Source organism: Nerophis lumbriciformis, linkage group LG05, assembly GCF_033978685.3.
Source record: "Nerophis lumbriciformis linkage group LG05, RoL_Nlum_v2.1, whole genome shotgun sequence".
Taxonomy (NCBI): Eukaryota; Metazoa; Chordata; class Actinopteri; order Syngnathiformes; family Syngnathidae; genus Nerophis; species Nerophis lumbriciformis.
The window spans coordinates 59,474,353-59,498,036 of record NC_084552.2 but is presented as its reverse complement, the minus strand read 5'-3'; the positions used below and the strand labels follow the sequence as shown (position 1 = coordinate 59,498,036).

The window sequence follows — 23,684 nt, the reverse complement described above, 5'->3', positions numbered from 1 at the left end:
GTTGTGCACTGCACTCTCTAAAAGCCATAGATGTTATTGTCACATATGCATGCACAGTAGATGGCAGTATTGTCCTGTTTAAGAGTGTCACAACATTGCTGTTTACGGCAGACGAACTGCTTTACGGTAGACGAAAACGTGATTGCTGTTGTTGTGTGTTGTTACCGCGCTGGGAGGACGTTAATGAAACTGCCTAACAATAAACCCACATAAGAAACCAAGATTTCGCCCTCGATCATTCTACAGTTATAACGTGATTGGGCAGGCATGCTGTTTATATTGTGGGAAAGCGGACGTGAAAACAGGCTGTCGACACGTCACTCGGGTCCGCCTGAATTTCGGGAGATTTTCGGGGGAAAATTTGTCCCGGGAGGTTTTTGGGAGAGGCGCTGAATTTCGCGAGTCTCCCGGAAAATCCGGGAGGGTTGGCAAGTATGCTTATCAGAATCAGAATCAGAATCAGAATAGTTTTTATTGCCATTGTTTGAGAACGGGTTCACAAACTAGGAATTTTTCTTGGTGCAATCATGCAACATAAAACACATATAACACAGATTATGATTTCAAAGCAAGTTATCTATCGAATAACAATGACAATTGATTTTATGTATCTAAAAAAACAATTGGCATTTTATTCAATATTTACTGTAATAAAAACTGTTTAGAGTGTTTTTCAATTTGCAGTAATGAGCTGTAGAAACATTGTAAACTTTATGGTAAAAGTCTGCTCCTAGCACCCTGACATACTGGATTGGAAGTGAGAACATGTGGTTGTCAGACTTGACATAGGCAATTGTGTAAAAATGTAATCAGGGCCAATTCTTACACATTTATATATTTAAAAATGATTCACTGATACAAGCGGCCCTGTGGGTGCAGCCATTACTACAATGTGGCCCTCAATGAAAAACAGTTTGACGCACATTTTGGAATTCATTGAGATGCACCTAGGTACTCATAATATTGTATCCTTTTTTTATTTAGTTTTTATAGTGTGAATACATATTTGGTGTGTCACTGCTACCTTATATGCTTGTTTAATGTCCACCCTTGCATATATATATATATATATATATATACAGTACAGGCCAAAAGTTTAGACACACTTTGTCATTTTAATGCATTTTCTTTATTTTCATGACTATTTACATTGAAGATTGTCACTAAAGGCATCAAAACTATGACACCTGTGAAGTGAAAACCCTTTCAGGTGACTACCTCTTGAAGCTCATCGAGAGAATGCCAAGAGTGTGCAAAACCGTAATCAGAGCCAAGTTTGGCTATTTTGAAGAAAGTAGAATATAAAACATGTTTTCAGTGATTTCACTTTTTTTTTGTTAAGTACATAAGTCCACATGTGTTCATTCATAGTTTTGATGCCTTCAGTGACAATCTACAATGTATAGAGTCATGAAAGTAAAGAAAAACCCATTGAATGAGAAGGTGTGTCCAAACGTTTGGCCTGTACTGTATATATATATATATATATATATATATATATATATATATATATATATATATATATATATATATATAAATATATATATATATATATATATATATATATATAAATACATGGTTCTTATATATTATATTTACAATATTTATGTTTGTACTGTTCACTTTGTGATTGGTTTAAGTTTATTTTCAACATGCATACAGTAGCAATATTATCCATTATATATCACATATTTCACATATTTTCCTTTTTGTCTTTACAACATGTCCAAAAAGGAGTAGGAAGAAGCAGAGATGATCTAATCCTACCTCTCATCCATTTCAAAGAAATTACTAACACAGTTGTTCACGCCCTGTTCTGACTTTGTAACACAACTGTAAATCAATGAGTAATAAGTACAACAGTTTGCTTAAATTAATTATGGTTCACATAATAAGATGAATAACATTATCTCATTTTCAATGAGGTTCAAGATGTTTATCAAAATTCTTATTCCTTGTACTTTGCAAGCACTTTGAGTTGGAAACCGTTTCTTCAACCGGATCATATTAGTATATTTGACTTCTATGCTTAGTTTGAATTTAATTCCACTTACTGATATACTAAAGGTTTTAAGTGTTGTACATGCATACAAATGTTTTAAATTACATTTTTCTCTAAGATTGTATTTCTCCTCTTTTGTTGCGAAGAATTGTTGTACATTTTTGGGTAGGAGGTTATAGTTTGCTTTGTACATCATTTTAGCTGTTTGCAAATGCGCCAAGTCATTGAATTTCAATATTTTGGAATGAATAAATATGTGGTTTATGTGTTCTCTATATCTAAAATTGTGTATTATTGTGTGAATGCTCCAAAGCATTCACACATATGGTTTTCGACACCAAAATTATTCTATTTAAACTTATTATTATTCCTCATCTCCAGATTTTGGCGCGCTCAACCTTCCACATTTTTCACCCGATTCAAACCATTCCAACTTCAAACTGTTCAGCCTACACAGGAATTGCGGGCTTTCCTTTGAAAAATTCCCCAAATTCCCAGATTTCCCAGAATTCCAGGTTTTCCGGGACATTTTTCCCATTCAAAATTAATTGGCCATTTTTCAAACTTCCACCATTTCCACATTTTTCAACCGATTTAAACCATTCCACCTTCAACATGTTCCACATTTCTGGAAATTCAAACTCCCTCATTTCCAAGTTCAGCAGAATTCCTGCTTTTCCAAAGCCCTATTTCCACCCTTTTTTCTAGCGACTACTCCTTCCACATTTTTCAACGCATTTCAACTGTTCCACCGTCAAAACATTCCTCTTAATCAGAACAAAAAAAAACGAAGTCATTTTTTGAACTGGAAACATTCCCGGTTTTCCCGAAATTCCAGGAATTCCGTAATACCATTTCTCAATTCAACATGTTATTACTTCAACATTTCTCTACCGATTTGAAAAATTTGAACCCCAAGCATTTCAACTCATTCAGAACATTCAAATTTTTTAGCATTTTCAAAAAAATGCCCGCTTTTCCCAAAAATCCCAATTTTTTCTGAAATTCCCATTGAAATCAAAGGGACATTCCTCAAAGTTCCACAATTCTCACATTTTTAATCTGATTCAAACCGTTCCAACTTCAAAATATTCAGCCTGTTCAGGAATTGTGTGCTATACTTCAACAATTCTAAAAATTTTTACTGGATTTCCCATAATTCCTTTTTTTTTTTTTTTTTTGCATTTTTCCCATTCAGAATGAATTGGGCATTTTTCAATCTTCCACAATTCCCACATTCTTCAACCCATTCAAACCATTCCACCTTTAACACATTCCACCATTCTGGAAATTCAAATTACCCTTTTTCCATGTTAAAAAAAAATTCCCGATTTTCCCGAAAATCCCTATTTATTACTTCAACATTTCTTGCCCGATTGAAACAATTAGAACACCATTCAATTCATTTTAGACATTCATGCTCCTAATCATTTTCAAAGAATCCCGCTTTTCCCCAAATTCCCACAATTTCCAGGAAGTTCCCATTGAAATGAATGGGACATTTTTTCCAAGTTGCACAATTCCCACATTTGTCAACCTATTCAAACTATTCTTACATTCATACTATATTCTGTCAGCATTTCACTTCAACTTCAGCAGTGGAGCATTCACACGCAATTCCTTCAGGAATTGCCTTTTCTAATTCTATATGATCTTTTTTGTAACACGGTTAATGAATGAAACAGTGAAGTATTTATTTATTGGTTGATTGATTGAAACTTTTATTAGTAGATTGTACAGTACAGTACATATTCCGTACAATTGACCAATAAATGGTAACACCCAAATAAGTTTTTCAACTTGTTTAAGTCGGGGGTCCACGTTAATCAATTCATGGTACAAATATATATACAAATGGCTGACCTGTACAGCTCCCGCTGTCTCAGGAAAGCACAGAGCATCCTGAAAGACCCATCCCACCCCGGCCACTGCCACCTAGAACTGCTACCCTCGGGCAGACGTTATAGGGTGCTAAAAGCGGGCACAAATAGACTAAAAAACAGTTTTTACCCAAGAGCCGTAGTAGCATTAAACAGGCCTGAGTGAGCACAATGTGTCCGTCATGTCCTCATGTGTCATGTCTTTTTATTTTTTCGGACTATAATGTTATATATGTATATATATGTATATATATGCATATGTATGGATATGTGCATGTGTGTGGATATATACATATATATATATACATATCTTCTTTTTTTAATCTTTTTTTTACTATTTATATTACTAAATTATTGTGTATGCACCTTAGGGGATCTGCTCCAATTTCGTTGTTCTTTGAACCTGTTCACTGTAATAATGACAATAAAACTATATTCTATTCAATTCTATATACTATCAGCATAATACAGTCAAATACATACAATAGGGCTGTGAATCTTTAGGTGTCCCATGATTCGATTCAATATCGATTCTTGGGGTCACGATTCGATTCTAAATCAATTTTTTTCCATTCAACGTGTTTCTCGATTCAAAAACGATATTTTCCTGATTCAAAACGATTCTCTATTCATTCAATACATAGGATTTCAGCAGGGTCTACCCCAGTCTGCTGACATGCAAGCAGAGTAGTAGATTTTTGTAAAAAGCTTTTATAATTGTAAAGGACAATGTTTATGGCGTCACATTAGTGCCAAAAATCCGAGCGCATAAAAACTGTTATCGCGCGCTGATTCTCCACTTCGTGCGCGTGCGCGACACACTTTTGTGCGCGCGTGGTGCCTTTTTGCGCGCGCGCCGTCTCGGTCTGTGCGCTGTCATGTTTCGTTTTGGCACTTTGTGGGCGGGTATGCTTAGACGACCCCTTCTTTCTGATTGGTCAGGCGAAAAATGCTCAGAGCCAATCAGAAGTATAGCAGGGCGGGTCATCGTCAATATGTATCAAGATTTACGGAGGAAGAAGTGGATAAAAACATGTCCCGCGCTGATGAAGGTTATTTCATACCACATAAACACAATACAGTGTAATACAAAATGTGACCCAAATAAATAATTAGACAACAAACACCATAATCACATCTTTCAGCCAGAACTGGTCCACCAGCAATAACATTATTTTATATTTTCACTTCTTCTTGAACATTTGTTTTCTAATTTATGGAATTTCTTTTGATTCAGCCATAAAATTAATGAAATAATCTTTGAATTTTGTTTTTAAAATGTTAAAAATAGCCTTTTAATAATGTGTTCTGAAACAGTTTCAAATAATCAGAGAACTGACTAACACTGACTCTACACAACTATGTTGCACAATTAAGTCTTTTTTTTTTTAAAGCGAAAGAGGTCATTTCAACAGGTAAAGCATCCTATGTCATATCGACATGTAATAAGAATTGTAACAAGGCAAACCGTTTGTAAATTGATCGAAAATCGAGCAAGTTATGGTCATTTAATGAGTACATGTACCATTGACATCAATGTAATGATTGAGGCTAGATGTACGAGGTAAGATGGCTACAACGTTGCTACGCTGGAGAATGATTGGTCATATGAAAAATGCTCAGAGCCAATCAGAAAGGAGGGGCCGTCTAAGCATACCCGCTCCCAAAGTGCCAAAAAGAAACATGACAGCGCGAGGAGAGATGCCAGGAGTACACAGAGAGCGCACAGACCGAGACGGCGCGCGCGCAAAAAGGCACCGCGCGCGCGCAAAAAACAGTTTTTATGCGCTCGGATTTTTGGCACTAATGTGACGCCATAAATGTTTTATCAACTGATTGCAATAAAGTACATTTGTTTTAACTATTAAATTAACCAAAAATATGACTTATTTGATCTTTGTGAAAATATTGGACACCGGGTGTTGTCAAGCTTATGAGATGCGATGCAAGTGTAATTGAGCCACTGTGACACTATTATTCATTTTTTTATAAATGTCTGATGATAATGTCAATGAGGGATTTTTAATCACTGCTATGTTGAAATTGTAACTAATATTGATACTGTTGTTGATAATATTCATTTTTGTTTCACTACTTTTGGTTTGTTCTGTGTCGTGTTTGTGTCTCCTCTCAATTGCTCTGTTTATTGCAGTTTTGAGTGTTGCCAGGTCGGGTTTGGTTTTGGAATTGGATTGCATTGTTATGGTATTGCTGTGTATTGTTTTGTTGGATTCCATCCATCCATCCATCTTCTTCCGCTTATCCGAGGTCGGGTCGCGGGGGCAGCAGCCAAAGCAGGGAAGCCCAGACTTCCCTCTCCCCAGCCACTTCGTCCAGCTCTTCCTTTGGGACCCCGAGGCGTTCCCAGGCCAGCCGGGAGACATAGTCTTCCCAACGTGTCCTGGGTCTTCCCCGCGGCCTCCTACCGGTCGGACGTGCCCTAAACACCTCCCTAGAGAGGCGTTCGGGTGGCATCCTGACCAGATGCCCGAACCACCTCATCTGGCTCCTCTCCATGTGGAGGAGCAGCGGCTTTACTTTGAGCTCCTCCCGGATGGCAGAGCTTCTCACCCTATCTCTAAGGGAGAGCCCCGCCACCCGGCGGAGGAAACTCATTTCGGCCGCTTGTACCCGTGATCTTGTCCTTTCGGTCATAACCCAAAGCTCATGACCATAGGTGAGGATGGGAACGTAGATCGACCGGTAAATTGAGAGCTTTGCCTTCCGGCTCAGCTCCTTCTTCACCACCATGGATCGATACAGCGTCCGCATTACTGAAGACGCCGCACCGATCCACCTGTCGATCTCACGATCCACTCTTCCCTCACTCGTGAACAAGACTCCGAGGTACTTGAACTCCTCCACTTGGGGCAAGATCTCCTCCCCAACCCGGAGATGGCACTCCACCCTTTTCCGGGCGAGAACCATGGACTCGGACTTGGAGGTGCTGATTCTCATCCCAGTCGCTTCACACTCGGCTGCGAACCGATCCAGTGAGAGCTGAAGATCCTGGCCAGATGAAGCCATCAGGACCACATCATCTGCAAAAAGCAGAGACCTAATCCGGCAGCCACCAAACCAGATCCCCTCAACGCCTTGACTGCGCCTAGAAATTCTGTTTTGTTGGATTGATTAAGAGATCATGCTCAGAGAGTATGGGGTATCGGACTGTCTGATTGTGGCTGTCCGCTCCCTGTACGATCAGTGTCAGAGCTTGGTCCGCATTTGCCGGTAGTAAGTCGGACACGTTTCCAGTGAGGGTTGGACTCCGCCAAGGCTGCCCTTTGTCACCGATTCTGTTCATAACTTTTATGGACAGAATTTCTAGGCGCAGTCAAGGCGTTGAGGGGATCCGGTTTGGTGGCTGCAGGATTAGGTCTCTGCTTTTTGCAGATGATGTGGTCCTGATGGCTTCATCTGGCCAGGATCTTCAGCTCTCGCTGGATCGGTTCGCAGCCGAGTGTGAAGCGACTGGGATGAGAATCAGCACCTCCAAGTCCGAGTCCATGGTTCTCGCCCGGAAAAGGGTGGAGTGCCATCTCCGGGTTGGGGAGGAGACCCTGCCCCAAGTGGAGGAGTTCAAGTACCTAGGAGTCTTGTTCACGAGTGAGGGAAAAGTGGATCGTGAGATCGACAGGCGGATTGGTGCGGCGTCTTCAGTAATGCGGACGCTGTATCAATCCGTTGTGGTGAAGAAGGAGCTGAGCCGGAAGGCAAAGCTCTCAATTTACCGGTCGATCTATGTTCCCATCCTCACCTATGGTCATGAGCTTTGGGTTATGACCGAAAGGACAAGATCACGGGTACAGGCGGCCGAAATGAGTTTCCTCCGCCGGGTGGCGGTGCTCTCCCTTAGAGATAGGGTGAGAAGCTCTGCCATCCGAGGGGAGCTCAAAGTAAAGCCACTGCTCCTCCACATCGAGAGGAGCCAGATGAGGTGGTTCGGGCATCTGGTCAGGATGCCACCCGAACGCCTCCCTCGGGAGGTGTTTAGGGCACGTCCAACCGGTAGGAGGCCACGGGGAAGACCCAGGACACGTTGGGAAGACTATGTCTCCCCGCTGGCCTGGGAACGCCTCGGGATCCCCCGGGAAGAGCTGGACGAAGTGGCTGGGGAGAGGAAAGTCTGGGCTTCCCTGCTTAGGCTGCTGCCCCCACGACCCGACCTCGGATAAGCGGAAGAAGATGGATGGATGGATGGATGGATTGATTAATTAAAAATAAATAAAAAAATAAAAACATATATATATTTATAAATTAAAAAATTTTTAAAATCGATTTTTTAAAAATGAAAATCGATTCTGAATCGCACAACGTGAGAATCGCGATTCGAATTCGAATCGATTTTTTCCCACACCCCTAATATACTATCAGCTTAATTATTACTATTGCCACCGCATGTTGTATATTGATATAAAACATTACATTACACCTAAAAATGTGCTGCTCTGAAACATACATGTCCACATTGTGGGAGAAATGAAGGTTTGTTTTTAAATTTTAGTCAAGTATTTTAGGTTACAAGCGCACCATGCAACTCCACGCCGCTAAGTGTCGCTCTGGAGCGCGCCGGCCGAAAGTAAACAACAGCTAGCAAACAACAGCTACAAGGCGACATTACAAAATTAAAAAGTGAGTCCAGGAAAAATACACAGTTCGAGTTTTGCATTTCACTCACGTAAAGAACAAATAGACTAATCGCTGTATTATGAATCAGCTTCGTAAGGCGACACTCTCTGCTGCTAACAATGTTAGCTGCGCAACGAGCTGTGGCTAAGCTAATCAAAGTAGCCCCAAGCTAGTTCTCCCCCTCCCACCTGACGCGTCAATGAATGGCGATGACGGGCAAAGGCATTACTTGTTTGGACGCAGAATGGTGGATTTTATCGAAAAACGTCGCCTTGCGTTAACATCTGCATTTTGCTCAGACCCCCCCTCGGTGTGAGTAACTCGACGAGAAAGTGCGGCACCATTAAGAGATGATGTGTGACATCGGTACACAGGCTGAGCTAGGTTAGCCTAGCAGCAGTTTGGCTAACCATGCTAACCTGGCTTGTGTGTGTGTTTATGTGCACAAGAAGAGTCACATTGTTGAGAATCCTCTAGAAGGAAGGCATAATGGCGATTTGGATTGACCCTGGCCTGCGTGCCGAGTAGGAGAGGCGACACGGAGCCACAAATCCACGCTGGAGCAACGTTAAATCCACCATTGTCTTTTACCCCCCCAGCACCATCCTCACGTCATTGACGTAGTTTGCACGAAGGAAGGTGATAGTAGACATGGAGGAAGTTCCACATAACGAGAAACATTCGGCCTTATAAACATGAAACCCGGGGACGTATAATATACGACTTATTATATATGATTAACATGTCTGCTGTTGGCGAGTTTGTGCCTCCTCCCGAATGTCCGGTTTTTGAGCCAAGTTGGGAGGATTTCTCCGACCCCCTTGGATTTATCAACAAGATCCGACCCATCGCAGAGAAAACTGGCATCTGCAAGATTAGACCACCAGAGGTAAACCCCCATTATTGGGACACTTCACATGAATACATTTGTTATCATGATCGAAACTCTATTTTTGTTACTTTACTATGTGGGCCTGCTTGTTTTTAGAAGAAAAAAAAACATGACCACTTCCCATCACTTTGAGGTCACAGAACGCAAATTAATTCATTCAACATTTTAACTACATACTTTTATTAAATGTACAGTAAAGCTATTAAATTATGGAAAATACTGCTAAAATATTACCAAATGATTGCCGGTTTTTTTTCTATTGGGCTAATTTACGTTAGCTACGTAAACTCGACGTTGGGCCTCAGGTAGCACCGTCGCTTCTGACTACAATTGAACATTTCAGCGTCGTTTTGTGCGCCAAAATCAACCACTGTGCACTTTATTTTGATTCGTTCTTGTTATTTCTTAATCTTGTTTGTTGACGCAACTGAATCTTTAATGACATAAATAAAAGAGCGAGAGAAGTGGGTGGGTCCACTATCGACCACAACGCATTTCAAAGCCACTAAAACATCCTTGAAATGTTTGAAAACCTTGTAAAGGCTAATTTGTCTTTTTTTGTATTTGCCTTTGAAATGTGCAATTTCCTCTTTGTTGCTTTTCCATCAGGACTGGCAGCCTCCGTTTACTTGCGACGTGCGTCACTTCCGGTTCACGCCTCGAGTGCAAAGATTGAATGAGCTTGAGGTGAGTAGTAAAATGTGTAAATGGTAAATTATATGTATAGCGCTTTTCTACCTTCAAGGTACTCAAAGCGCTTTGACACTATTTCCACATTCAGCCATTCACACACAAATTCACACACTGATGTCGGGAGCTGCCATGCAAGGCCCTAACCACCACCCATCAGGAGCAAGGGTGAAGTGTCTTGCTCAAGGTCACAACGGACGTGACGAAGTTGGTAGAAGGTGGGGATTGAACCAGGAACCCCCAGGTTGCTGGCACGGCCACTCTCCCAATTGCACCATGCCGTCCTCACTGTCAGTAGCAGTGTTCATTTTGTGGACTAAAAATGTCTTAGTTATCTTCAACAAAGCAGCATATTTTTAGGTGTAATGTTTTATATCAATATACAACATACGGTGGCAATAAATACTTCACCGTTTCATTCATTAACCGTGTTACAAAAAATATCATATAGAACTAGAAGAGGCAATTCTTCAACAATAGGTATATAATCATATCAAAATATTTTTTATACGATATTGTCAATATATTATTGTGGAAGTGTTAAAAACAAATGGCACAATGCGAAATGTGTCAGGAATGTTTAGGATGAACACACTGTAATTGAACTAGGGTTGTCCCGATACCAATATTTTGGTACCGGTATCGATACTTTTCTAAATAAAGGCGACCACAAAAAATGGGATTATTGGCTTTATTTTAACAAAAAATCTTACGGTACAATAAACATATGTTTATTTATTTATTTATTTTTTTGGAAGAAATATGAAATACTCATAAGTTTATATTCGTAAATACAATGGTACACTTCAAAGAACAGTATATTATAGTACAATGCAGATAATATTGCGTACTATTTAGTGTTATAACCAAATGGATACTATCAATCAATAAAATATTCTAATATTTAAAATTACTTTTTTTTTTTTCCATTTATTTTTATTGACATCCAGCATCAGACATTCCTATCCACTACATCATATTCACATACATCATATATCTGTTGTCTGCCCTAAATGTCAAAATATTTTTTGTTCATATCCCAACCATACCACCCCCAAAAAAGAAAGAAACAGCAAAAAAAAAAAAATAATACTAAACATATGTTTTTAATTGCAATCAAATCACAATTTTGGCCTTAAATAAAATAGTGAACATACTAGACAACTTGTAGTAAGTAAGCAAACAAAGGCTCCTAATTTGTCTGCTGACGTATGCAGTAACATATTGTGTCAATTCTCATTCTATTATTTTGTCAAAATTATGAGGGACAAGAGGTAAAAATGGATTATTAATCCTCTTGTTCATTTACTGTTAATATCTGCTTATTTTCTGTTTCAACATGTTCTATCTACACTTCTGTGAAAATTTAAATAATCACTTATTCTTCTGTTGTTTGGATACTTTACATTAGTTTTGGATGATACCACAAATGTAGGTACCGATCCGATACCAAGTAGTTACAGGATCATACATTGGACATATTCTAAGTCCTCATGTGTCCGGGCACATATTTCCTGAGTTTATAAACATATTATGAATTTTAAAAAAAGGAAAAAAAAATTTGTGATGATAAACAATATCGATAGTAGGATGGACTAGATACGCTATTGTACTTGGTATCATTACAGTGGATGTCAGGTGTAGATCCACCCATGGCATTTGTTTACATTCAGGAGCACTATCTTTTGTTAGTGGTGACGGCGCTATTGTATCCTCCCAAGGTGTGTAGTGAAGCATGTTTAGCTATTCCTCGTCCTGCAGGGATGATACTTGTAAGAAACTTACTTTATTTGTCGCCATGGAGACGAGGATTAGTGATTTACAAGTAGCTAAAACACTGTCGACTTCGGATGGATGTTAGCTGCTAGCTAGCTTGCCATGTTTTAAAGCACCTCTTCCTGAGGGCATTCCAGTGTTATAACTTCACCTTTATCTTCAGTTTTTAGGCCAAAATTTGTCCGTTCTCCCTTTTCTGTCCCCACACCTTGTCTGCTTGTGAGTACTCCGTGAGTGTGCGCTGCCGAACATGCTCCTCTGCTTGTAAAACCAGCAATGTCATGACGTGACAACGCTCCGTCATGCCCGTTAAAAAAAAAAGGAAAACAATGGATACTTTTCAAACAGAGTATAGTACCGCATTACTATACTAGTACCGGTATACCGTACAACCCTAAAATGAACACAAACAAATGTCCTAATCATATTCATTACTATGTACATGTATTTTTAGGTGCACAGCATTGTGCAGAAACATGTACTGTTTCAATAAAACATAAAAAAAACAAACTTAAAAGTTGAGTGTCTTTTTAGTTACACTAGATGTTTACATTGTCACAAGTGTAAAACAATAATGTTCACCTTTTACTTTTATAAAACAGTATCCTCTGCAGTGGACATTTTTTTTATTAGTTTGGAAAATGCTGTTTCTCTGAAAAGTTAACTGACAATTTAACTTTTAATAATGTAAGTACCTCAAAAAGTGATGTTTAGCTTCCCTGTCTTTAAATATATTTTCCGGGTGATGGTTTGTATTTTCCGCGGTGAGCACCGTCCGCCCTGCCACCGGATGCTTTCCCTCTGCGACTCTGCGCCATGACCTGCTCTGTATCGCCTTGGAAACTCTCCAGCCAAAGGAAGCGCTTTAGTACGCAAACTTTATTACCTACGCAAAATAGGTTATGTTTTAGCCAGGGTTTGTTTGTCTGTTTGTTAGCAATTTAACTCAAAAAGTTATGGATGGATTTTGATGTTATTTTAACGGAATGTCCATAAAAACAATTCCTCTTATCTACTATGAACACACTTTTCCCGCAGTCCCTGCTCATAAGTGCCAGAAAAAAACTACACTTACAAGTTTTTATTTCAAACTGTCACACGTCACGGCATTATTGTCAGGAATTTGAAACGGCAAATCTACAATACCGTTGCATTCATCAATTTAACAACCTATTTTCACCTGACTAAAATAGGACAATAACTTAATCAAAACACATGAATGTTGACTAAAACAATGACGAAATTAATTGACAATTTAGTCAACGATTAAAAATGAGAAAAAAATGTTGACCGAAATGAAATCCAATCATATTTAATTTTGTCTTTAGGCGGGTGGGACAAGTTATGACTCTTATCCAATCACAGTTGCATGTGGTGAAGGGGCGGGGGGTAAATCACAAAGGGGATCCAATCAGAACTACTGTCTTTATAAGGCACGGTGTATTGATTTATGACTGGGAAAACAAGACCGTATTATTACACACTTCAATACAATATGTCTTCTGCACCTGGAAGAAAGAGAAGAAAAGGCATATGGACGCACTTCACCTTTGCCGCAGTAGACAACAACACATGTTGTAAACGTTCGATTTTCTCCTGTAAAATACAAACCCCGTTTCCATATGAGTTGGGAAATTGTGTTAGATGTAAATATAAACGGAATACAATGATTTGCAAATCCTTTTCAACCCATATTCTGTTGTTGATAAATGGCTTTGGCTTTGCATAGTAGAGCTTTAACTTGCACTTACAGATGTAGCGACCAACTGTATTTAGTGACAGTGGTTTTCTGAAGTGTTCCTGAGCCCATGTGGTGATATCCTTTAGAGATTGATGTCGGTTTTTGATACAGTGCCGTCTGAGGGATGGAAGGTCACGGTCATTCAATGTTGGTTTCCGGCCATGCCGCTTACGTGGAGTGATTTCTCCAGATTCTCTGAACCTTTTGATGATATTATGGAGCGTAGATGTTGAAATCCTTAAATTTCTTGCAATTGCACTTTGAGAAACGTTGTTCTTAAACTGTTTGACTATTTGCTCACGCAGTTGTGGACAAAGGGGTGTACCTCACCCCATCCTTTTTCTTGTGAAAGACTGAGCATTTTTTGGGAAGCTGTTTTTATACCCAATCATTGCACCCACCTGTTCCCAATTAGCCTGCACACCTGTGGGATGTTCCAAATAAGTGTTTGATGAGCATTTCTCAACTTTATCAGTATTTATTGCCACCTTTCCCAACTTCTTTGTCACGTGTTGCTGGCATCAAATTCTAAAGTTAATGATTATTTGCAAAAAAAAATTTTTTTTATGAGTTTGAACATCAAATATGTTGTCTTTGTAGCATATTCAACTGAATATGGGTTGAAAATGATTTGCAAATCATTGTATTCCGTTTATATTTACATCTAACACAATTTCCCAACTCATATGGAAACGGGGTTTGTACAACCAACTTACAATGCATCTATTGTTACTACTAGGGACGGCGTGGCACAGTGGGAGAGTGGCCGTGCGCAACCCGAGGGTCCCTGGTTCAATCTCCACCTAGTACCAACCTCGTCATGTCCGTTGTGTCCTGAGCAAGACACTTCACCCTTGCTCCTGATGGGTGCTGGTTAGCGCCTTGCATGGCAGCTCCCTCCATCAGTGTGTGAATGTGTGTGTGAATGGGTAAATGTGGAAGTAGTGTCAAAGCGCTTTGAGTACCTTGAAGGTAGAAAAGCGCTATACAAGTACAACCCATTTATCATTTATCATTTATTATTGACGGTAGCACAGGAGCAAGACCGCTTACCCGACAACTACTTTTGTCGTACACCACTGGCAAGCTTGGCCTAATATAGTAAGCAAGATACCCATACAGTGTACTTTATCAATGTCCTTGGCACACTATTCAGCTATTATTTGCAAAACTTGACAACCAAAACAGCAGATTTGTCATTTTTCAAGCTAACACACCAAGAAAAACAGGTATGTGAAATATACTGCATATACGTTTTAGTTCCCGTATATATAACACTGGTTTCTGTATTTAAACGGGACAGTGGCCAAGACGCCAATTGTGTTTCCCCAGTGTAGTTTATACACAATATGGACTAAAATTAGTTTTTTTAGTCATATGTTATTCAACATTTGAAATAAAAATGCTTAATTTCAGAATAACACACAATAAGGTTATTGTGAAATGTACTTATGTACTTATTGATATATTCTTATATTCATATGCATTGGGTTTTTGAGATGCTCTGCAGAAACCTTAATAAAAGTAGTTTCAAGACAACTTTAAAGATGCGTTGTCCTTTATACTTATATCTTAGTCAACAAAATGTACTGTAATTCTAGTCGATGAAAATAATGAGGAAATTTATTTGACTAAATCTAAATCAATTTAGATTAATAAAATATGACTTAAAACTAAAATATATGTACCGTATGTAAAAATAATGTGACTTAAACAAAATTAACAACTGCTCTTAAAATGAATACTGGTCTGTAGCTTTGGTGGCGTTCATTTTTAACAACACACCACTCATGATTGTTCACAATATTAGGTGCACTTTACCAGGGTAGATTCTACAGTGGCCCCCAGGGGTGAACGTGAAATGCTGAAAGTTCACGGAACAAATCGAAAGTTAGCCAGCCTACCAGGGGTGCAGGACCAAAGGAGTCTGATCAAGGTTTCCTACAGAACTGCAGTTTATTTCTGGCGCTGGGCTGCAAGGGCTTGTTGACGTTAATATCTTAAAGGGGAACTGCACTCTTTATGGTATTCTCCTTATCATTCACAATCCTTATGTGAGACAATCACATAGTTGTTATTTTAATGCACTCTAATTCGTAAATGAATGCTAGCAAAAGTCAGCTAACAATGGAGACAATGGGAGTCGCTCTATTCTGCCTATAAAGCGCTCTAAAACATCCAAAAACCTCCATAAATGTTTTATATACACACTGTAAGTATATACAGTCGTGGTCAAAAGTTTACATACTCTTGTAAAGAATATAATGTAATGGCTGTCTTGAGTTTCCAATACTTTCCACAACTCTTATTTTTTGTGATAGAGTGATTGGAGCACATACTTGTTGGTCACAAAAAACATTCATGATGTTTGGTTCTTTTATGAATTTATTATGGGTCTACTGAAAATGTGAGCAAATCTGCTGGGTCAAAAGTATACATACAGCAATGTTAATATTTGCTTACATGTTCCTTGGCAAGTTTCATAGCCATCCACAAGCTTCTGCTTACATTTTTGACCACTCCTCTTGACAAAATTGGTGCAGTTCAGCTAAATTTGTTGGTTTTCTGACATGGACTTGTTTCTTCAGCAATGTTAACACACGTTTAAGTCAGGACTTTGGGAAGGCCATTCTAAAACCTTAATTCTAGCCTTGATTTAGCCATTCCTTTGCCACTTTTGACATGTGTTTGGGGTCATTGTCCTGTTGGAACACTCAACTGCGCCCAAGACCCAACTTCCGGGCTGATGATTTTAGGGTGTCCTGAAGAATTTGGAGGTAATCCTCTTTTTTCATTGTCCCATTTAATCTCTGTAAAGCACCAGTTCCATTGGCAGCAAAACAAGCCCAGAGCATAATAATACCACCACCATGCTTGACGGTAGGTGTGGTGTTCCTGGGATTAAAGGCCTCACCTTTTCTCCTCCAAACATATTGCTGGGTATTGTGGCCAAACAGCTCAATTTTAGTTTCATCTGACCACAGAACTTTCCTCCAGAAGGTCTTATCTTTGTCCATGTGATGTTTTTTGTGACCAACAAGTATGTGCTCCAACCAACAAGTATGTGCTCCAATCACTCTATCACAAAAAAATAAGAGTTGTAGAAATTATTGGAAACTCAAGAAAGACATGACATTATGTTCTTTACAAGTGTATATAAACTTTTGACCATGACTGTATATAATGTAGTAACGGGCACATTTCTAATAACATGTGGCGACTTGTCCAAGGTGTACCCCGACTTCCGCCCGAATGCAGCTGAGATAGGTTCCAGCACCCCCAGCGACCCCGAAAGGGACAATATGTAGAAAATGGATAAATTGATGGATGTAATATTTACGTATTTTGCTCACTTCAAGTAGAGATTGACCAATTATCGGTATTTTGTGTGTATAATATATATGTGTGCGTATTCGTGTGTGTGTGTATATATGTATATATATTTGACATATTTAGGTATCGGCCTCTGTCAGTCTTTTTTTTTTACAACTATAACATAACTATATCAGCAGGTACATACACATGAATTTTTTCATAAAAATATTAGTAAAATTGATAGTTATAACCACTGCAGGTTTTAAAAACAATAACTTACAGTCGGTGTCTTTTAAGTGACAGTGTAAACATCAAGTGTAAAACAAAAATGCACAGTTTAGTGTATTTCAACATTTTCTTTATGGGAAGCAGTGTCCTTTACAATGGTCATTTTTTATGGGTTATACTTGTATAGCGCTTTTCTACCTTCAAGGTACTCAAAGCGCTTTGACACTCCCAACCGAGCTGCATTGTTTGAAAAATGTTGTTTCTCAGAAAAGTCTCATAACAATATAACTTTTGATACCGTAAACACCTCATAAACTGTTTGGCTTTGCTGGCTTCAAATATATTTTCTGTGTGACGGTTTGAGCTAGCTAGCTTGATGCTAATTTACATTGGCTATACCATATGCACATTACTGATTACTTTTCGCCATTTGACATGGCAATTTCGTCATTGTTGAGTTTGCATAATTGTCCGTAATGTATTTGCATGTAATAGTAATAAACGCTGTTGGAAAGAGACAAAAACACGACAAGAAAAACAAATATGATCACAACTACAAATTAACTTTCTTAAGTCGCTTCTTTTTTTCCGTTTAAAAAAAAAAATTACACAAGAAAGATGGAGCCGCCAGTGAGTGCTTTTAAATAGGTTAGGGCTAGGGTTGCAAAGGGGTGGGAAATTTCCGGTAAATTTGCGGAAACTTTCCGGAAATTTACCACGGGAAGTTAATCAGAATCAAAATAGTTTTATTGCCATTGTTTGAGAACGGGTTCACAAACTAGGAATTTTTCTTGGTGCAATCGTGCAACATAAAACACATATAACACAGATTTGGTAATAACAAGAGCTGTAACTGAGCTATCAGATCTTGTTATAGACTTAGAAGGAATTCAAAGGAGCTACTGTTAGGAGTTATTGTGCATGTGCCCGATGGCCGAGGGGAAAAAACTGTTCAGGTGGCGGGAAGTTTGGAAATATTGACTATTTTTTGATTATTCAAAGTTGGACACCGTCCATGGGAATTAATGGGAATATATGGGAATTAATGGGGAATTACAATAATTGTTTATTAATGGGCACTTGTCTATATACTGCTTCATCTTTATGGCATTTTTGACGTAGCTCTTTGCACAGTATTTGCAAATGTACACAGCCTTTCCGCCTACATTGTTTGGGGTGAAATGTCTCCACACATCAGTTGGTATACGTGGCATTATTCTGTTTGTATTTATTTATTCTTGTAAAACACTAATGCAATGCCACACACAGATATAAATAGTCAGCTAAACAATTGGAGTAGTCTTTAAAAATATTTTACTGATGTACAAATTATTATAAATAGGCTAGATTAATAAATGAACACTCAATCTGCACGCTAAATCAAACTATAACCTACATTCTTGTATGACAACAGAATGGCTAGCAGAATAGAAGGCAGTGGAAACTACACGTTTTGATTTAGTATTTGCTAGTTGAACTTTTCTGATCACAAAAAAGGCAAATTCGGATTGCTAACATTGTTAACATAAATGAATGGGATTTAACATAGAGAAAATTAGCATCACGGCCAACGGATGAATATTTTCGGTTCATTATGAGACTGGTGGTGGTACATAAACCTAGCTAGCTAGAGATATTGGCCCCAAAATCATTTAACAAGTACAGGAACAGCTAGCTAGCTAGCTTGAGTGGAAGTCTGCTGGAGTAGCCTACAGTCATACAGTAACAAGCAATACACCTCTATTAAACTTAAATACCATAGATCAAATATATTTACCCCACTTATATCATCAAAACTTACCTGACTGGATGAAGTCCTTGGGCTCAAATACTAGTGTGGCCTCAATAGCCCTGCTGTAGTGTGTAGCATGCTGGGAATTATCTGTGCATGTGATAGAAGAATGCACTGCACGTGTGATGGAGGAATGCACAGCGAAGGGTTGAAATTCTACTGAATTTGCATTAAATCAGGTTGTTTTAGCTAATAATCATTCTGCAAGATCTAGCATGTTGCATACAATGTTTATTCCCATGAATTTCCCATGAATTCCCATGAATTCTCGTTAATTCCCAAATATTCCCGTTAATTCCCATGGAACGTTTCCAACTTTGAATATTCCCGGAATTTTGCAACCCTAGTTATGGCCTCAGCAACACTATCTGCTCGTTGAGAAGAGCGAAACGTGCTTTTCACGAGATTTGTCAGTAGTTGCTTTTTTTGAAAAAGAGTATCTGGAGCGGTCTGATTACTTGCTCAATGTAGCAACTAAGTTGGAAAAACTTGTCCCTCCTGTTACGGTACATATGACTGGTGTGTTAAGAAGCAGAGTTATGATGCATATCGCCATTCACTGTAATGGCAAATATATTCACAGCCCCATTATAATGTGGTTTATGAGCAAAGCTGAACAGATGCACAAGTGTCAAATTCCACAAATAAACACATGTATGGGAAACATTGCAGTCGACCTGTACCTACTGTCTAAGGATAATGTCATTACAATACTACCCCAGTTTGATATGGTTTTTATTCTCTCTCTAGGCACTCACTCGAGTGAAGCTCAATTTTCTGGATCAAATCGCAAAGTTCTGGGAGCTGCAGGGGTCCAAGATTCGTTTTCCGCACGTGGAGAGGAAGGTTCTGGACCTTTATCAACTCAGCAAGGTAAGACTGGGGTCTTTGTCAAGTGCCGCCAGATGCAATGGGAAACCTTCAGCACACCAGTATGTGGAGTAAAGTGATGGAACACATTGAGTGAGGAAGGTACTTGTTTAAAACACAGGTGTTAAACTAAAGGCCACTGCATTTCATGTGGCCCGCAAAAACCTGGAAATTAATTGCGTCAATAAGGCACTTTTATCTTTTTTGTTTAATGTTTTTGTGCTTTGAATTGTGACGGAAAAAAATGTACTGTATGTAATTGCATAACTTCTAAACTTCAATGTTATCTGATCATGTAACAAAATATTCACACATATATCACAGCTTGACTTATAATTTCATTAGCCATTAATTTGTTAGGGAACAAAGATGGTACATGCATAGGCAATTGTAGTATAATCTCATGAGGCGATTATACCTTTTATATTAGGGATGTAACGATTTAAAATCTCACGGTATTAAGGCCATGGTGCGATGTTATTGCGGTATATGTCCCAAAAAGCTTGGTAAAAATGGCATAGTGTGTAAAATGAAGTGGCAGGAATGTTTAGGCTTGAACACAAAAATAATGCTAAAATGTTCTAATCATATTTTATATGTATTTATTTGTAAGTGCATATAATTGTGCAGGAACATCTACTGTTTCAAGCAGGTATTAAATAGAATAACATACAGTTGGTATCCTTTAAGTGACAATGTAAGTGTAACAAGTATAAAACAATAATGCACAGTTTATTGTCTTTCAACTTTTACAAAATGGCAAGCAGTGTCCTCTACAGTGGTAATTTTTTATATTAGTTAGGAAAATTATGTTTCTCAGAAAAGTAAACAATTCATAAATACCTCACAAACTGTTTGGCATTGCTGGCTTCAATTATATTTTCTATGTGTTTGGCTTTGCTGGCTTCAAATATATTTTCTGTGTGACTGCTTGAGGTGGTGACTTGTCCAGCTCTGCCTTCCACCCGAGTGCAGCTGGAATATGCTCCAGCCCCCCCCCCCCCCTCCCCCCACGACATCGACAGACAAGCAGTTGAAATATAGATGGATGGGTCGAGGATGTATTAAGAAGCTTTTTAATTTACTTTTATTTCCCGCGTTGAGCTTTTTTTGCGGCGGTTATTTCCCGCCGTGTGGTGCACCGTGGCCAGCTGGCTCTGTGTTGCTTTGAAAACACTCGAAACAAAAGCGGAGCGCTTCGCTTTGTAGAACGCAGATTTTCTTACCTCCACCAAAGAGGTCATGTTTTGGCTTGGGCTTGTTTGTGTGTTTGTTAGCAATATAACTCAACTAGTTATGGACAGATTTAATGTCCAAAAAAACATTAAATCTGCTGCGCAGAGGATTCTTGGAGATGTAGTTTATTTACAGACTCGGCCAACACTAAAACACCAGAAGAAAACTACCCTTTTGTTTGATATCGTCACACGTCACAGTATTGTTGAGAAGACTTTGAAACCGAAATAGTATGTATACGAGTGATATATCCCTACTTTATAGTCATATATATTAACAGGGGTGTGAATCTTTCGACAACTAACGATTTGATCCGATTCCTGGGATGACAGTTTGATTCAAAATCAATTCTTGATTGAAACTGGTTCTCGCTATGTGTTATTTGGTATGATAATTATAATGAAAATGTTTCAAATGAGATTAGAAAATCTCTTTCTTGTTGCATTGATATGACAAGTCTTTTTAAAAATGTATTTTAAGAATTTTTATTTTTTCATTATGAATCGATTTAGAATCGAGGTGAATAAAAATTGCAATTCGGATGTGGATAGATTTTTTTGTGCACCCCTAATATTTACTGTTACAATTGGCCCTTTAAGGGGCAGCCATACTGCAATGTGGTCCTTAATGAAAAAACAATCAAACAATTAAAATAATCCTACTGCAGCTTGATATGTGCCGATTTCAGTGCATTTAATGTTGTTGTTTTTTCACCTCTGAATGTTGTGGAAATGTCTCTTAAAAATTCTTGTGCTTTGTCTCATAATGCCGTTTTAAATTTGACATGTTCATAACAATTTCCAACTTTCTTGGAATTGCCAATTTTCGCAGTCCATTTTTCTTTTACCAACTAAATTTAAACACACCATTTTCGTGCAGACTGTGCTCCAAAAGCCGGTTAAGTGTTGATATGCGACCGGCTACAAAAACAAAATTTAAACTAAAAGTTTAAGCAGCAGGGACGTCTTGAGTAACACAGTGACACAACATAGTGACGGAATAACAATTTACCTATTGAGGAGGATTGGACTAAACCTTTTCGGTGCTGAATTGTGCAAGTAAATATATGATGCTTCTTAATGTGACTTTGTTAAGCGTGGTACATTTATCATTGTCCTCAGGTTGTGTCATCCGAAGGAGGCTTTGAGACAGTGTGTAAAGAGAAGAGGTGGTCCAAAGTGAGCAGCCGAATGGGCTTCCCAGCTGGTAAAGGGACTGGTTCATTGCTGCGCTCCCACTACGAGAGGATACTTTACCCCTATGAGCTCTTCCAATCGGGAGCCAGTCTGACTGTGAGTGCGTTTTAATAGCGTTATTTACTTCTTCTTTCAATCTTATTACAGACCCTCTAGGAATTTGCAACGTTGCTATCTAGGCAACTTTTTTAAGGGGACCTATAATGATTTTAATATACATTTGAAACACTTGTTTTGTATGTGGATATGTATGCTTTGGTGTAGATTTTGCTCCACAGTCACTTGTATAACCCTTTCTTTGAGTGTCTGCAAGATGTCCAATTGTGGAGGTTTTTCCAGATTGTAAATGAAACCACGCTTCACCCGTTCCAAAAGTATCATAATTGATGTATATGTACAAAATTTAAATATTAGATCTTGAAGTCGGCACTGATGTTTTTTTTCCTTAGACACATTAGAAAATATACTTCAAGAACATATAGATTCACCAAGTCACATTAGGTACACTTGGGGCGGCATGGCGTAGTGGGTAGAGCGGCCGTGCCAGAAACCTGAGGGTTGCAGGTTCGCTCCCTGTCTCTTGACATCCAAATCGCTGCCGTTGTGTCCTTGGGCAGGACACTTCACCCTTGCCCCCGGTGCCGCTCACACCGGTGATTGAATGATGAATGATAGGTGGTGGTCGGAGGGGCCGTAGGCACAAACTGGCAGCCACGTTTCCGTCAGTCTACCCCAGGGCAGCTGTGGCTACAAAAGTAGCTTACCACCACGAGGTGTGAATGAATAATGGGTTCTCACTTCTCTGTGAAGCGCTTTGAGTGTCTAGAAAAGCGCTATATAAATCTAATCTATTATTATTATTATTATTATGCGTACTCTCCAATCAAAGAGTACATTTAAAAAAAAGAAGAAGTTGTTTTAGCATCATTTATGTCAATGCATGTCTCGTTTCTGTGTTATTATGCGCATGACACGATTAGATTAGATAAATATAATACTTTCCCTCTGGCTGAGAGCTTGCTTTAATGTCTAAATAAGAACATACACCTCATTTAGACATCATGACGAAGCCAAACTGCAAAACGCAGAAAAACAGAGACTTCCAAAACTGTGTGCAAGCTCACACCAAAATGCATGAACCTTTAATGCTTTGGCATTGTTAGACACAAGTATCCAACGTTGTAATAATATTTATAGGTCAGAAAAGATTAAAGTCATCATAGGTTCCCTTTAAATTCATGCAACTCCCCCGCACGTTATTGTGATTTTTGCTAATCAAATTTGTTCCCAGGCAACACTATGTGAAGTGAATTATATCTTTATAGCGCTTTTCTGTAGTGACTCAAAGCGCTTTACATAGTAAAGCTATGTTTGTTTGTTTCTGTAGAGAAATTAGTAACTGCAATAGGTACTCTTTATTCTTCTAAGCAGGGGTGT

The 23,684-nt window shown here is 38.7% G+C and overlaps 1 protein-coding gene across 1 annotated transcript in view; it reads left to right on the top strand.

Moving 5' to 3' along the window:
* The first annotated feature begins 8,533 nt into the window (after positions 1 to 8,533).
* Positions 8,534 to 23,684, top strand: part of kdm5a (lysine demethylase 5A) — a 41,593-nt gene continuing 26,442 nt past the window's right edge. Inside the window, exons 1-4 of the mRNA XM_061959805.2 lie at positions 8,534 to 9,400; positions 10,013 to 10,090; positions 19,696 to 19,818; positions 22,173 to 22,343. Of these exons, the coding sequence (XP_061815789.2) occupies positions 9,245 to 9,400; positions 10,013 to 10,090; positions 19,696 to 19,818; positions 22,173 to 22,343 (528 nt within the window). The 5' untranslated portion in view covers positions 8,534 to 9,244. The remainder of the gene's footprint in view (positions 9,401 to 10,012; positions 10,091 to 19,695; positions 19,819 to 22,172; positions 22,344 to 23,684) is intronic.